We start from the raw sequence: 17,258 nt of genomic DNA on the forward strand, positions 1-17,258 counted from the left end.
CAACACATTTTTCAAACATCTGAACACAATATGGTTTTTGTTGCCTGAGTATCAGAAGAACTAAAACAGTGGATGTAGACCACTGTTATCAATGATTATGTAACTCTGTCAGTATTTCTGCTTGACACTTGGCTGAGAACTACTCCAGTGATAGTTGAAGATCATGTCCCAATGAGGCAAACAGGACTATATCATCTGCATAAAGCAGATATACAATCCTGAGTCCACCAGACTGGACCCCTACAATGTTGCACAGAGAAATTCTGTCCATAAAAGTTATGGACAGAATCTCTGACAAAGAGCAGCCCTGATGAAGCCCAACCTTCACTCCCCAAGTTTTTGCCTCAGCAACCACTAAAGCCATATTCCACTTGGCCTACCTGCACCTCTAAGCTACTTCAAGAGACCCACAGGCTACAAAGGCCTGATAGGACTTCTTCTTCAGCTTGACAGTATCCCTCACCACCAGTGTCCTACCATCTGGTTTGAAGGTTATCACGAAAATAGGCACCAACTACCTTACCTTACAGCTCAAGTTAGTTGCCTCAACAAAGGAGGCTCTGAATATGGCACCTATGGACTCAATGTCCCTTGCCTCCCTCAAGACCTGGTCTCATTTAACTCTGCTCCAACTCCATCCAGTAACTGGTTCTGCTGGTTTACTGTAATGGAAAATGTTAGTTCCCAACAGGCTCTTTTGCAGGTTTAATCTTTAAGAGTCCTCAAAGTGGTCCTGTGGACAGACACCCCAGTATCAGCTGGGATGCTAATGAAAGTCTTGACTACAGTATGTCAGATTTAATACATCAAACATCAGAGTACAAGAAAACATCATTCTGAGCATGCTCAGTGGACTGATTCTCTAATAAACTGTGTGAAATATAGATTTGTATCTAAAGTCAACAAGACTTGTAAGAACATTTTGATTTGTAATGTCATGTTGGTATTTACCTAAATAAGTTGTCCGGAATTTTTCCAATAATTTGTAATAGTTTTATTATTAATAAAAATATCAGTAAAATACTGATTCAAAGACACTTATGTGTGTTTCGTGTAGACATGACCTAATATTTATCACTTTATGAAGGAATGTTGTTTATCATTCTCAAACCAGACACAGATCAGTACGATATATTTCTCAGACATTTGTAAAGAATACAACAATTGCTCACTGAGTAACAGAAAATAAAATCATATAAACTAAACAGTGGACATAAACCACTGTTAGCACTGATCATGTGACTGTACCAGTAAATTAATGCAAGAATCTCTTTAGCCAGTACAGAACTAAAGTGTAAATATAGATGTGTTTGGTGAAAACAGCTTCTGTTGCATGTGGTTTTATTGCAGAAGTAAAGGCTACTCTCTGTAGCTTTTTTCCTTTCCGTTTTATCTGATACCACAGTGGAAAATTACAGAAGGAGGGGCATCATGTCACCTAGCAACATGTGTCTGCAGCCATGTTTTGGGAAGAAAGCTATGCTTCTGTAGTTTTCATCCACACATCAAATAAAGGGAATTAAGCTGAAAACATTAATCATTTCAGTCCAATATTCAAAAGACTTTTTATACTAACCATAAACAGACGCATACCTCAAACCACACTGATGTTATGACAAAAAACACAACAGACTGTCATGATCTGTGGTGTGAGGCTCAGTTTTTCCAGCCGCCCTGAACGCCTCATCTCCACCAGCTCTTGATTAGGGCTGATGCGCTTCACCTGTCCCAAGCACTATTTATACAGCCCTGCAACATTCCTCCAGTGCCAGATCGTCTTGGTTCTTCCCTGCACGTATCCCGCCTGAATTATCCTGCCTACCTGCCCGCCTGACGCTGATCTGACTTTGGACCTGGATTCTGATTCTGCCTGCTCCCTGTCTGGTACTCTGCTTTGGTTGTTATTTTGGATTACTTGTCTTTCTGACCCCTGGCTTGTCTAACAGGATTGGATTTCGGATCACGGACTAATATATCTGCCCCCAACCGGACCATTCACACCCTGCCTCTGCGGTCCTCTTATTCAGGTTCTTCTGCCAGCAACCTGTATCCCTCCATTAACCTCTCCTCTGTTCAGCAGCTTTCCTTCCGCAGTCTTCCCCCCGGCGGCCCTTCTCCAACCCCTGGATTCAACACCCTGCGCCCCGTTGGATTCCCACTGCTGGTACGTGAACCCTCAATCCCTCTCAGAGTACTCATCAGCTGCCTGCCTCCTAACTTCCACCTTGTGTGTTCACAGACCCCTGAGCGGAGAAAAGCCGGATTGCACAATCTCATTATTCATCTCTGTACAACAAAGATCATATACCTATCCCTGGGAACCTGAGTATTTTTGAGTCCAAACATCCGAACCATGACACAGACATCAGTTGACGGAGCAGCTAGCCAGCTGGGCAGAGTTCTCACTTAATTTATTCCTTTGTTGTGTGAAGAACCATATTTTCACACCTCATTGGACATACATGGACTAGCCTCTACATGCTAGTCCATGAAATCACCACACCGAGCTTCCACACCAGTCATCAAACATCAGGCTACATCCCAGCTACTTCCCTGGGGCATCAGCCGGACGACTCCTTCAGATCTGATGGCTTGCTCAGTGACAACGCTCCTTCTAAACACAAGTGGAACAAACTAATCAAAGTGTGCTTGCAGATTAACTTAGGAAATGTTCCAACTTGATAAATAATGTTGATGTGTGGCCTTTAAGTTCAGCAGATAACCACACTTATGATACCACACTTACTAAATGATTCCTCAACTTCTGTCTATATTATGATTCTGTTTAGCTGCTCTAAGCAGCAGCTAAAGTTATGTCCCAGTCCATCTCCTTTATGCTACTTTGTCTTTATCTGTTAAGAGACCTCCAAGGATGCTGTTGCACTTTGCAGACTGCAGCCTGAAACACATGCATGCAAAATGATCACTTCATAATTAACTTTGGATTATTTTATTATCAACTTCCCTCTAAAAGATCTGTTCCTCCTTCATTTTGATAAACTCTCTTTTAAAATCACTTCCCCTCCATTTAAGCAATAAACTCTTTCTCCCCACTCGTCCTCACTCCCCCCGGGTCTAAACCCAGTGTCTCTGTGTGGTTCAGCCTCCATCACTTGTTTTTGTTTGTTTGCTTTTTCTCACTAACAGAGAAGTCCTGCTAATTGTAGATGCTGTGCTGTGGTCTGAGCAGCACACCAGCTCTCTTCCTGTGCAGAGATGTATATTTCACACCTCCACCGCCCACAATGAATGTCGTGTCCCAGCTGGACCTCCGTTGATTAAATTTATTGTTCATCCTTTCTGGAGCAAGTCTTGACCAGTTTTGGGAAACGTCCCAGTGCATTAAACTACACATACTGATCCCCATGGCAACTACCAGTGAAGTCCTGCTGGTTTCAGATGTGATCAGACCACACTGTGTTGTCTCTTCCTGTGCAGAGATGTAGATCTACACCTCCCCCCACCTGCAGGTCATTATACTGTAAGTATTGGTGAGTATCACAGTCAGCGTCCCAAATCTATCTTAATATAAACTCACCAGCCACTTTATCAAATCTGACTGTGGAGACATTCTGGTCCAGACAACTGCTGCTCACTGGATATTTTCTCTTCATCAGACCATTCTCTGTAAACCCTAGAGATGGTTGTGTGTTTAAATTCTGATACTCAGTTTGAACTTCAGCAAGTCTTCTTCATCATGTCTACATGATTAAATGCTGTCATGTGATTGGCTGATTAGATATTTATGTTAGTGAGGAATTGAACATGTGAGACTCATCCTCTTTATTTTAGCTTTTTATCTCTAAACTTTAAGGCATCATGTTGCATCTCAGGCTTTCCTGCTGTTTTATTACTTATTATAAATCATAAATATGTAAATCCTGCAGCTTTAATTTGAACCTGGTCATGTTTTTAAACTTTTCCTAAAGATCTTTGACTTTAGAGGTCCGTGAAGTTTACCTCAGATGTACTGAGATCACACTGAGCTGTCTCTTCCTGTCACACACTGGTGTGTGTATTGCTCCTCCCACAGCAGACCTCTGGACTCTCTTCATGAGAAAGTCTGACAAGCATCAGCTCTGACTCCTCCTCCATCACACCTCTTTTTTTTTAACTTTCCATCACACAGCAGCAGAATGATGGTCTGGCTGCTGTGTTGTGCCCAACAGATTTGCTTTGCTAAGAGGAGCTTTGTGGGTATAAGGCTCCTCTTAATAATCTGATTTTTTATTCCTTGTTTAAACTATTGTTTTATCTCATTTATTTTGTATTATTTATGTAATCTTGTTGAACCTGACTGGAGGGGACAGAAAAAAGGACACTAATAAAGAGAAGTATAAAGGAAAGTGGGGAAAAGGAAGAGGACACAAAGGTAGAGTAGATAGAGACGACCTTAAATCCAACCCAACACCAGACAACCAGCTGCTACACCTGTACAGAAACACAACAGAGAATTTCCTACAGCTTTTACAGGTAAACTAAGCTGACAGTCATCAGCAGGTTGAAAAAGTAAAACAGTAACAAGATGTATCACAACAACAACCAAAGTACCAGAAACACACACATTAAAAACATAAATAAATTAATAAAAAACACTTTAAATTAAGCTAGCTAGTGTATAAAACCCACTGGATGACTCAGTAACTGTGTCAGCATGCAGAGGATGAGGAATGAGGAGTGATCAGAGATGAGTGTGATCCTGCAAATTTGACCACGTCACCATGGAGGCTAGAGGCAGACTAGAGCGGCCCAGAGACCCGGGTGATCAGCAGCGATCGCGGAGCAGTCCCTCCTCTTGTATATCGTCTTCCATGATGGGTCTTGTGTTTTCCAGTTGTTGCCCAGGTTCTTTTTTCTAGATTTTAGATCGGTTGTGGGACAGCATTGTTATGTGTGTGTTGTTCTGTGCTGATATTATCAGAGCCACCACACACACTATGATCAAACTGTTAAATGTCTGATTTTTATTTTCATATGTTAGATGAAAAATCTCATCAGATTAAAGAAAATCCTGATGTGTGTACCAGGCCTAAGACCGTGAGGATCATGTGTGCAGAGTTAATTACTATCACACCTCTAACATGATCTTTCTTTTCTGAGAAACCAGGTGGACAGATGGATGAAGAAACATTCAGTTTATTTCTACCAGCGACTCTTTGACACACAAACAGAAACGTGTCAGCAGATGAATGTGAGGAAGCCTGAAGTCCACTCTGAGCTGCAGCTCCAGCTGCTTCCTGAGTCTATCTGGTGGCAGCATACACAACATGTGGCTGCAGATGTGTCTCTGATGCAGGCCTGCTGCCTCCTCTGGCTTTGGCCTGGAAACTTAGAGCTGCGTAGTTCACATCATCTGTGTCCTTGTTCTGAAAATCACATTTATTCAGTCACAACGTCCATGAGTTTTTCAATAAATATGTAAAAAATGTTGATTTGTTAAATGGGAGATGGACACTTTTAGACACGAAGGTGACCAGAAGGTAGTAAATTCATCAACAGATTCAATGACATAAAACAAAAAACTGGACTTTAAAAATTTATCTAAAAATGGAAGTTAATGTGAAAATTCAAGTCACTAGTTCCAACACAGCCGAAATGAGTAAAACAAAAGAAGAGTTGAGAAAAATAAACAACATGTCCTGAGGAGGGCTGAGGGTTAAAATGTGAACATTACATCAGCGTTTGGGGGTTTAAGGAGTTTTTATGACTATTTTGACATTACAGTAGGAAAATTCCCTAAAACTGGAATTTAAGTATAAAAACTTTTTAAACGAGTTAAAATTTGCTGAATTAAAACAACTTTAAAATCAGATCGAAGTTTAGTTAAATAAAATGTTCTCACCTCACTTCTTCCTGGCTGCGCCTCCTCATTCGCAGCTAAAAGACAAATAAAACATGACTGACTCCTTCAACATGGATTTATCCATCTGTTTCCATGACGATGTACTAAAGTATAACCCAGCCGTACCTTTCTGAAGTCTCCAGACCCTGACGGCCAGAACAACGACTGTTACAGTGAGGAAACCAGTCAGAGCACCCAGGATCACCTTCATCATGTCTGTAGATCCATACATACAAAATACAAAATATTTACAGTCAAACATTTAAATCTGCTCACTTCAGATGTGGTTGATACTGAAATGATGAAAGAAGGAGGAACCTTACTTTCTGAGTTCAAATCGACTCCATCAATGGATTTATTTTCACCTGCAAATGAAACATTTTTATTCATGTTTATATCTTGTCTTTAGTTTTCTTGCTCCTGTAACAATAACTTTGAGATATTCAGTTTATTTGATGAGGAAAATCTAAGGTTAACATATGAAACATGACCACAGTCTTACCTTGAACCATTAACTCTGCTGCACTGACAATGACTATATGTTCCTTCATGTAGAATCCACAGAAATACAGACCAGAATCAGAGAAATCCACTTGTTTAATCCTCAGAAAGACAGTTGACATGTTGGAGCTCATCTCAAATTTTCCATCTTTTAATCCATCACAGAGTGAAGCTTCACCTTCAGCTCTATACATGGCAGAGATACAGCTGGGTTTGGTTCTGTTCACCACTCTGAACCAGTCCGTCTGGGTTGGTGTTGTAGAAATGTTGGAGCACAGCAGAGTGGCATCTTCACCCTGCTGGACCTCCACAGTCTGAGACGCACAGATCCAGCCTGAAACAAGCAGCAGAGAAAACACATTCATTCTAAGCTGATTACAGCAATTATTTCAACATTTATCTGGAGGTTAATCAGGAAAAAGCCGTTACTGCATTAGAGAGATGGTTGTATTTAATGCTGAGAACACGGCTCTTACTGTGGCTGCAGAGAAGTAAAACTGTTATTAAGCTGAATTTCCTCATTCTGAGCATCACTCTGTCACATTCAGACCGCTTTATATTGAGGACGGGGTTTCATTAGGAGGGGGCGTGGTGTTCAAAGATTCATGTTAGACGACTCGAGGACTACAAAACCTGTTCTCTGTAACATTTGCTCCGCCTGATGTCTCTGTTCATACAAGTGGATGTTGTTCAGGTTGATGGAAAATGTCAGATTAACCATTGCAGAATTTTCCTACAGCTTCATGTTGTGCTGCATTGTGTTTACTGAGAACAAAGTTTACCCTCACAACAGAGAAAGATGATTATTGCTGTAATTTCCTCATCTACACGTGTGACTGTTGCTTTTTCTCTGATACTGGACTGATTTAGACTTTCTGGGATTTCCTTCATCTCCCCTCAGTTTCTGTATAACTAACTCTAAGTACTGTCTCCACTTTCTTGGAATAATAACAAGCTTGTTCATGATGAATGGACTCCGACAAACCTCACCCATGGTCATGAGGTCTGGGTAGAGATCCTAATGAGACTGTTGAGGTTTAACAGGATCTAGTCTACTTGTCAGCCATAAATGTCCATGAACAATTATTAAATTTAGTAAAATTATATGATTACATTTCCCTTAACAGATCTTTGTCCACATTAAATTCTGTGTTTTTAAATGCAGAGCAAAGCTAAAGCACCTACTCAAGCAACAGCAGTCCAAATCATTCTACGTATTTCTGACATGTATTTAACAGGAGGAATATTTTATTCCTTCTTTCTTCAGTTTAGGTAATAGATAGATAGATAGATAGATAGATAGATAGATGGATAGATAGATGGATAGATGGATAGATAGATGGATAGATAGATAGATAGATAGATAGATAGATAGATAGATAGATAGATAGATAGATAGATAGATAGATAGATAGATAGATAGATAGATAGATAGATAGATAGATAGATAGATAGATAGATAGATAGATAGATAGATAGATAGATAGATAGATAGATAGATAGATAGATAGATGGATGGATGGATGGATGGATGGATGGATAGATAGATAGATAGATAGATAGATAGATAGAAGTACTTTATTAATCCCAAGCTGGGAAATTTAGGTGTTGCAGCGGTACAGTCATTTCGCAGTTGTGCTTCTTAAGGTAGCAAAAAATAAAAAACAGTATAAAAATTTCAATATTTACAAGACTTATACAAGGGCTTGTAAATATTGAAATTTTCATACTTTCCCTTTACTTGCATGAGATCCCAGTGAATCATTTAAGTTTGGTCCTCTATAAACACAGATTTCCTCCCCTCCATCACCATCTTGTGCCCTGCAGCCACCACCAAAGACAAAGGCAGCTCATCATCCGATTGAATGAGAGGGTGATTGGCTGCAATTTGCCCTCTCTCTAGGACCTGTACTCCTCAAGGACTGTGAGGTGGGTGTGAAAGATCATGGCTCATCCTTCCCACCCCGTTCACAAACTTTTCATTTTTTTCCTCTCTGGCGGTCCATCAGGACCAAAGCCTCACGCCACCAAAGCAGTTTCTTCCCGTCCGCTGTTAGACACATCATGAGGCTAACCTCCATACACATAACTAACACCTGCCTACAACTGGTATAGTAAGTAAAGTAAATGTTTATATATAGCTTCTATCAAGATAAAAATCACAAAGTGCTTTACAATAAAACACAAAAACAACACAGGAGACATAATAACATCTAAAACTAAACAAAAGAAAGTTTAAAAGATGCATTTTAGCTGCTTTTTAAAAGACATGACTGAGTCCGTAGAAATCAGGCTTTTGATAAAAAAATTTTGATAAAAACACAAATAAAAGAGCAGCAAACTGCAAAATCTGTGGTATAAAAATCCAGGATTCTGGATCCACCACATCCACCTAAAAACACACATGGATGAAAGCTTAATGTTAAAAAGCAGGAACCATAATAAGTGATCTATTCCTGTTATTCTAGATATGTCATGTTCTCCGCCCTGCCTGGGCTCATCAGTAGATTTAGGTCACCTGGGTTTGTCTAATTGCTACTCTGCCTCTGCCATGGTTCCTGCTCTGACAGGCTAATCAGTCCAATTCAGTCCACCTGGGTTTCCCAGATTGCTACTTGGTTTGTCTGTGACTGCGCTATTTAATCTCTCTTCTTCTCAGGAACGGCACCTCGCCAAGTTGAAATCCAGCATTCAGTTATTGTCTCCAGATTCCTTATCGTTTTTCTGAGGCCTCGAGGTCTCAGAACTGGGCCCTCAGTGTAATTTTTCATTTTTTTTCAAAATAGTCCAATTTGTGAAAAAGGGGTGTAATGTATGAGTTACATAAAAGCTTTTCATTTTTCTTCTTCCCAATTGTCCTTAGAATAGTGAAGAAGAAACATAAATTTCCTCCACTCAGGTTCTGGGTAGGGATGTTATGCTCGAGCCGTCTGCTCGATCACGTGTCGAGCATGTGACACGGAAGTGTTGTGAGCATTGTCTCTGAGCATTGATTCAGCATGCCAAAAGTCACGTGATAGACCGAACGAGGCCTCGTTACGTCATCAGCGCGTATCGAGCAGCAAGCGGGATCTTTGAAGGGACCGGGCTTGTCAATCTCTCAGATTCCAAACATTGAGGAGATCGCGGGTTTTTGAGAGGAGATTCTGTAGCGATTGTGCGACATTACATTTTGAAAACAAATTTAGGAAAAGCATCACATCAGCATGAGCTTATATTGAATCACATTTAGCTTTTAGAGATTTGGGGAAAAGACGCCGTTGCCAGAGTAACTGCTGAAGGAGCTCGGAGTATGAGAGAAGGACGGAGCAGGCGGTGCCTTCAACATCACAGGTAAGCTTTATTTCCCTTTCTTTATATAGATGTTTTTTTAAATAGCCTTGCAAAAAGCAGACTTTAAAGTTAATCATAAACTACAACCAGAAGCATCAGAGGAAACATCTGTCTACAGCTGCAGAAGAAAACCACCACCTGCAGGACCTTAGACACCAAGCTGGTTTCTGACCATCATCAGCAGAGAATTTAATGTTTTTAAATTTGGTTAATTACAATTTTGTTCTTGTGTTTCTTTCAGGTGCAACCTCTCCAAAGCTGGAGAGTTAGTGTGCCAGAAGAAGAGCAGACTGAAGCCTGACATTATTAAGAAAATACGTTTTTAAATAAAAATTTATGACACATCACAAAGTTGCCAAAGTTTTTTTTTCTCATAATACATTTCAGGATTCAAAGTGTCTTTGTCATTTGCACAGTAAGGAAACAAGTTTCCCTGAACAATGAAAATCTTACTTTGCCGTCCAACCTGAATGCCAAAAAACATTATAAAATAAAAATAAACAATTTGTAAAAAAAAAAAAAAACTAGATAGAAGATAAACAAAAAAAACTGAGTAAATAATCTATATACATAAATGTGCAGTGTGCCACATTTAACAACGATCAGCTATACAAAAGAAAACAACTCATGATGTAGACAATAACACGCATTTGCAAAATCTAAAACAGTAAACAATTTTATTACAACTTTTATTACAACACAGTCACTATCCCCGTTGCACAAACACTCCTTCCCTCATGCCTTCCCACTGAGTAACTACTATCATTACAGATTGGTTTACTTAAGTTACACCACAATTCGGTTACCTAAACAAATGTTACCTAATACCCCTCCTTGTTATTTATATAACAACAGAAAATAAATATTCACTCGGATGGTAGATTACGTATCGTTTATTGAACACGTATTCCAAGCTGAGATAGGGATGACAGATGTGAGGTGTCAACGCCGTCCTTCTGATGCATCAGACTCCCACAGCCAGCAGATGGAGCTCTTTGGTTTGGTCAAACGATTTAGAACACTAAGCTATTTTCAAGCATTTGGTTCAAAGTTGGCTCGATGATTCATGAGGCCTCGGTTTCACCATCCCTAGTTCATGGAGGAGAAGCTAAAGTCATAAAGGCCAACACACTTGCTGGTGAGCTTTTCCCAGGCTAGGGTCCAAGAGGTTACTCCAGTTTCCCTTTTATGGGTTTAATGACTGGGTTACTCCATTAAGGTCATTAACTCCTCCTCTGAGACTAATTTTAGCTAGATTAGCGTTAGCTTCTTTACTTTACTTCGCCCCCTATAGAAACACCTGCAAGCTGTCACTCCCCCTTGAATCCATTGAGGAGGGGTTCAAAGTCTTGCTCACGAGAGAGGTGTTGCAGTTTCGGGAATCAAAAGATCCAAAGGTCTCAGGGGCAGGGGTTGCAGTTAAGACTGGCAGGAAGTGGAGAGCAGAGGTTGCAGTGGAGCGGGCAGAATCCCGTTTACGGCATGGAGTCTTGGTGGGGACAGTGGCCAGAGGAAGAGCCGGGTTAGGAGCCATTCCAGTCCCCCGCTACGATAGGGTATGGGAAAAAGAGCGAAGGCAACTGGTCCAGGATGAAGTGAGAGCAGCTGTAGTGGAAGAAAGGTCCAGCAGAGCAGTGGGGATGAGACAGCAAGGTGTCTGGACTAGATGGGAACAAGTTGTGGAGAGAAAAATCACTTGGACTGACCTTTAGCGGGCAGAGCCACACAGCATCAAGCTCCTTGTACAGGCTGTCTATGATGTTCTGACAAAAAACACAACAGTCATCACTATCTCTGTGTGGTTCATCTTCATCACTTGTTTTGTTCTGTTCATTTTACAAATGAATTGCTGGATAATTCAGAGCTTCCTTTACGTTTTCCAGGAGAAGAAAATGTGAAGAAAATAACAATTAAGCTGACTTTGACTTAGCTACATTAGCATTAGGTACTTTAGTATTAGCTGCTTAAGCTAACACTTTCATGGAAGTAAGCTAAGCCTTTTTCTTTTTTATTGACACATCCAGTGTCACAATTCAGGGAAGGAAAATAATGTCACCATGTCAAATTCAGTCAAATAGACGAAAAAAAAACTGTTTAATGATAACAAACATTTCATGCTAACGATAAACAGAACACAGGTTAAACCACTGAAGTTCCTGACAAACAACACAACAGTCATCACTGTCTCTGTGTGGATTATTCTCCATCACTTGTTTTGTTCTGTTTATTTAGCAAATGAATTGCTGGATAATTCAGAGCTTCCTTTACGTTTTCCAAGAGACTCTGTGGTTCATTATTGTTCATATAAAACATAAACAGAAAGACTGAGAGGTTTTACAGCAGTTTTATTCTTGATCTCCACAACAAGGACTCATGTGATGTTTGTGGTCAGTGCTGATGTCTTCCTGTAGTAAAGACTCATACAGATGATGTTTGTCATCACATGTTCTGGATTATTCTGTTATTTATTTTACATCTATATTAAAAACAATTCTGCAACAATACAGAGGCTGAAATTTTAACGGTGAACAGTGACCAGGTCTGATTTTACTGGTTCTTTTCAGACTTTTCTCACTACCAGTAAAGTCCTGCTGGTTTCAGATGTGATCAGACCACACTGTGCTGTCTCTTCCTGTGCAGAGATGTAGATCTACACCTCTGCAGCCCAGAAACCAAGTCTATGTGCTGGCAGTATAAATAACATGAGTCTCCCCTGCTCTCTCTTCTGCAGGCCTCCTCCTTCGTATAGTTTCTGAGAGGAACATCAGGTCTGTAGGGTCCAGGTCTGCAGGGTTCAGAGTCTGGAAATAAAGTATTTAGAATCAGGAACTGGGAGCAGAACAGAGTCTGATCTGACTACATCCCTGTTCATGAATTCCTCATAATGTATGGGAGGCAGAAATGAGTAAAACTTCAGAAAAGTTGAGTGAAGGTCTGTGATGAGCTGGTTGTTTTATACGAACTACGACCGATCGACCTCCCCATCTGTTAGTGGACAGTTCAGATTCTTTCCACACAGGATGACAACAACTTTTATCACATTTACAACTTAATAACTACTACTGGCACAGAAAATGGGATTATGATTCATGCCACAGTTATTGCATAAATGCTTTTCTATAACAACATGCATTAATCCAGAGTTAATGGTGGACTGAGATGTGGGTAACTAGTGGTTATAATGAAAGAAATCTCACTTTGACAATCACTGGTGATGTGCATTTAAATAAAATCCACAGAAATAATGTCCAGAATCAGATATTTCCACCTTTTTGATTGTGCGGAACACAGTAGAAATGTTCAAGCTCATTTCAAATGATCCATCTTTAAATCCGTCGCAGTATTCAGGTTTGCTGTGAACACATTACATGAAAGAGATACAGCTAAACTTGGTTGTGTTGACCAGTCTGTACCAAATAAATTGAGGACTTTATTTGGACGTGTTGGAGCACGACAGTGAGACATCTTCACCAGGATGGACCTCCATGATCTGAGACCCAGAAACTGAGACAGAGACCCAACCTGAAACAACAGCAAACTCATTATTTATTTTCAATCAGACAAAAGAAGCTTTAAATGAACTTTGAAAAGCTGACATAGTTCTGGATTGAACATAAATGTGGTTGAGAATAATTCAGAGCTAGAACTTACTAAAGCTGCAGAGAAGTGAAGCTGTTATCAAGATGAAGGTCTTTATGGTGTGTTGACTGCAGCAAAGTTATATCCGCTAATGAACTGTAACCCAGTCAGGATGCTTTCAGTGTTTAGAGGCGTTAAGAGGCGGAGATTCTGTTGCTTTAACTGCCACATTAGTGCTTTCAGGAAAACATGTTCCAATGCTGAATGTTGCTCTAAAATTATACTTGATCTTATTTCTCAGCTTGTTTTTTAATAAAATATTAAAGTATATTTCTAAGATGCAAAATGAACAACGTCTTGCAAAAGTTTTGCTTCTACAACTTTCAGTCAATGTTCAAATTTAGTCTCATTTGGTCAACACAACTATTATAAAGGTGGAAAATTGTGTGTTTTAGTATTACGTATGAATTGAGACCAGATGAGAGAAAATTTTCCGTAAATTTTGTCCATCTACTTTCAGGACTTATTTCCTCATTTCTCATTTAAATCATCTCCTGCAGGTGTAATTGGTCCTGTTGGTGTACCACAGTGGGAAATGTTAGTTTCCAGCACCTTCCCTGGTCAGTAAACCAGTTAACCTGTTTTCCAGGTTTAAATTGGACCTTTCAGCTGTTCCTTTACAGTTCCCTCATGGACCTTTTCTCAATATGTGTACTTGAGGCCCCAGTACTGTTCCATTTTAAAGAATGTATCCAGACAAATACGCTGCAAATTCCCAGATGTGTACTTGCTCCGCCCATTTAATCCAGAATCCATCCAGGCTACAAAGGCCTGATAGAACTCCATCTTCAGCTTGACAATATCCCTCACCACCAGTGTCCCACTATCTGGTTTGGAGGTTACCACAACAATAGGCACCAACTACCTTACCTTACAGCCAGCCGCCAATTCAGTTGCCTCAACAATGGAGGCACTGAATAAGGCCCCTATGGACTCAACGTCCCTTGCCTCCCTCATGACCTGGTCTCATTTAACTCTGCTCCAACTCCATCCAGTTACTGGTTCTGCTGGTTTACTGTAATGGAAAATGTTAGTTCCCAGCAGGCTCTTTTGCAGGTTTAATCTTTAAGAGTCATTAAAGTGGTCTTGTGGACAGAGACCCCAGTATCAGCTGGGATGCTAATGAAAGTCTTGACTACAGTATGTCAGATTTTGTATATAAGAAATTCTTTTTATTTCCCAATTTTTCTCCAGCAAACATGTACATGATCATAAAGGGCCTGTAGGTGGTAAAATCTACATTAACGAAACATCAAAATACAAGAAAACATCATTCTGAGCATGCTCAGTGGGCTGATTCTCTAATAAACTGTGTAAAATATAGCTTTGTATCTGAAGTCAACAAGACATGTAAGAACATTTGGTTTGTTATGTCATGTTGGTATTTACCTAAATAAGTTGTCCAGAATTCTTCTATTAATTAATAACACATTTAAAATTCATTTAAATATTAGTTAAATACTGATTCAAGGAAACTTATGTGTGTTTCGTGTAGACATGACCTAATATTTATCACCATATGAAGGAATGTTGTTTATCTATGTTCATTCTCAAACCAGAAACAGATCAGTACGATATATTCCTCAAACATTTGCTCACTGAGTAACAGAAAATAAAATCATATAAACTAAACAGTGGACATAAACCACTGTTAGCACTGATCATGTGACTGTACCAGTAAATGAATGCATGAGTCTCTTTAGCCAATACAGAACTAAAGTGTAAATATAGATGTGTTTGGTGAAAACAGCTTCTGTTGCATGTGGTTTTATTGCAGAAGTAAAGGCTACTCTCTGTAGCTTTTTTCCTTTCTGTTTTATCTGATACCACAGTGGAAAATTACAGAAGGAGGGTCGTCATGTCACCTAGCAACATGTGTCTGTAGCCATGTTCTGGAAGAAAACTACGCTTCTGTAGTTTTCATCCACACATCAAATAAAGGGAAATAAGCTGAAAATATTAATAATATCAGTAACATTTGTCATAACACTGATGTTATGACAAAAAACACAACAGACACCAGGTGACTGAGCAGCTAGCCAGTTGGGCAGAGTTCTCACTCCATTTATTCCTTTATTGGGTGAAGAACCATATTTCCACACTCCATTGGACATACATGGACTAGCCTCTACATACTAGTCCATGAAATCACCACACCGAGCTTCCACACCAGTCATCAAACATCAGGCTACATCCCAGCTACTTCCCTGAGATCTGATGGAAATTTTTTAAAACTGTTAGTACTAACCACCTACTACTGTATAACTTCTGGTATTCAGGCAAAGCAGTGTATTTGTATAGCACACTTCATGTACAGGACAATTGAAAGTGCTTTACATTAAACAAAGACATTACAGATATTTAGAAATAATAAAAGACATCAACACATCATCATAAGGCATCACAATAAAATATTACATTACATTAAAATGATTAAAAGCAAGATAAGTTAAAAAATAAAAATCATTTAGAAAAATATCCTCCATTATAACATTATAACAATAACACTATTTTCAATGGTTGTATTTCAGGGAGTGAAGGGTTAAACTGGACGATGAGCTGGGGCATCAGCTGGATGACCCGCTCAGATCCGACGGCTCAAATCTTATGGAAACACAAGTGGAACAAACCAATAAAAGTGGGATTACAGATAAACTTAGAAAATGTTCCAACTTGATAAATAATGTTGACGTGTGACCTTTAAGTTCAGCAGATAACCACACTTTAAAATGATTCCTCAACTTCTAACTATATTATGATTCTGTTCAGCTGCTCTAAGCAGCAGCTAAAGTTATGTCCCAGTCCATCTCCTTTATGCTACATTGTCTTTATTTGTTAAGAGACCTCCAAGGACGCTGTTGCACTTTGCAGACTGCAGCCTGAAACACATGCATGCAAAATTATCACTTTATTTATTAACTTTGTATTATTTTATTATCAACTTCCCTCTAAAAGATCTGTTCCTCCTTCATTTTGATAAACTCTCTTTTAAAATCACTTCCCCTTCATTTCAGCAGCAAACTCTTTCTCCCCACTCGTCCTCACTCCCCCCGGGTCTAAACCCAGTGTCTCTGTGTGGTTCAGCCTCCATCACTTGTTTTTGTTTGTTTGCTTTTTCTCACTAACAGAGAAGTCCTGCTAATTTTAGATGCTGTGCTGTGGTCTGAGCAGCACACCAGCTCTCTTCCTGTGCAGAGATGTATATTTCACACCTCCACCGCCCACAATGAATATTGGGGCACAGCAGCATGTTGTTGCCCAGCTGGACCCCCGTTAATGAAACTTAATGTTCATCCTTTCTGGAGCAATTCTTGACGTCTGTGGACCAGTTTTGGGAAACGTCCCAGTGCATTAAACTAAACATACTGATCCCCATGGCAACTACCAGTAAGTCCTGCTGGTTTCAGATGTGATCAGATCACACTGTGTTGTCTCTTCCTGTGCAGAGATGTAGATTAACACCTCCCCCCACCTGCAGGTCATTAGATTGTGAGTATTGGTGAGTATCACCGTCAGCGTCCCAAATCTATCTTAATAAAAACTCACCAGCCACTTTATTGAATCTGACTGTGGAGACATTCTGGTCCAGACAACTGCTGCTCACTGGATATTTTCTCTTCCTCAGACCATTCTCTGTAAACCCTAGAGATGGTTGTGTGTTTAAATCCCAGTAAATACTCATACCAACAACCATTCAAAGTCAAAGTTCAAAGTCACTTAAATTCACTTTATCATGTCTACATGACTAAATGCTGTCATGTGATTGGCTGATTAGATATTTGTGTTAGTGAGGAATTGAACATGTAAGACTCAACCTCTTTTTTTAGCTTTTTATCTCTAAACTTTAAGGCATCATGTTGCATCTCAGGCTTTCCTGCTGTTTTATTACTTATTATAAATCATAAATATGTAAATCCTGCAGCTTTAATTTGAACCTGGTCAT

General features: G+C 39.7%; 1 protein-coding gene across 1 annotated transcript; it reads right to left on the reverse strand.

Moving 5' to 3' along the window:
• Positions 1 to 5,064: 5,064 nt before the first annotated feature.
• Positions 5,065 to 6,865, reverse strand: LOC121639321. Its single transcript, XM_041984483.1, has 6 exons — positions 6,820 to 6,865; positions 6,345 to 6,677; positions 6,166 to 6,207; positions 5,969 to 6,058; positions 5,843 to 5,877; positions 5,065 to 5,366 (listed from the first exon to the last, which is right to left on the reverse strand). The coding sequence occupies exons 1-6, from the start codon at positions 6,863 to 6,865 to the stop codon at positions 5,244 to 5,246; spliced, it is 669 nt and encodes a 222-aa protein (XP_041840417.1). The 3' UTR covers positions 5,065 to 5,243.
• Positions 6,866 to 17,258: the final 10,393 nt, after the last annotated feature.

The sequence above is a fragment of the Melanotaenia boesemani genome, chromosome 5, assembly GCF_017639745.1.
Source record: "Melanotaenia boesemani isolate fMelBoe1 chromosome 5, fMelBoe1.pri, whole genome shotgun sequence".
NCBI classification, from domain to species: Eukaryota; Metazoa; Chordata; class Actinopteri; order Atheriniformes; family Melanotaeniidae; genus Melanotaenia; species Melanotaenia boesemani.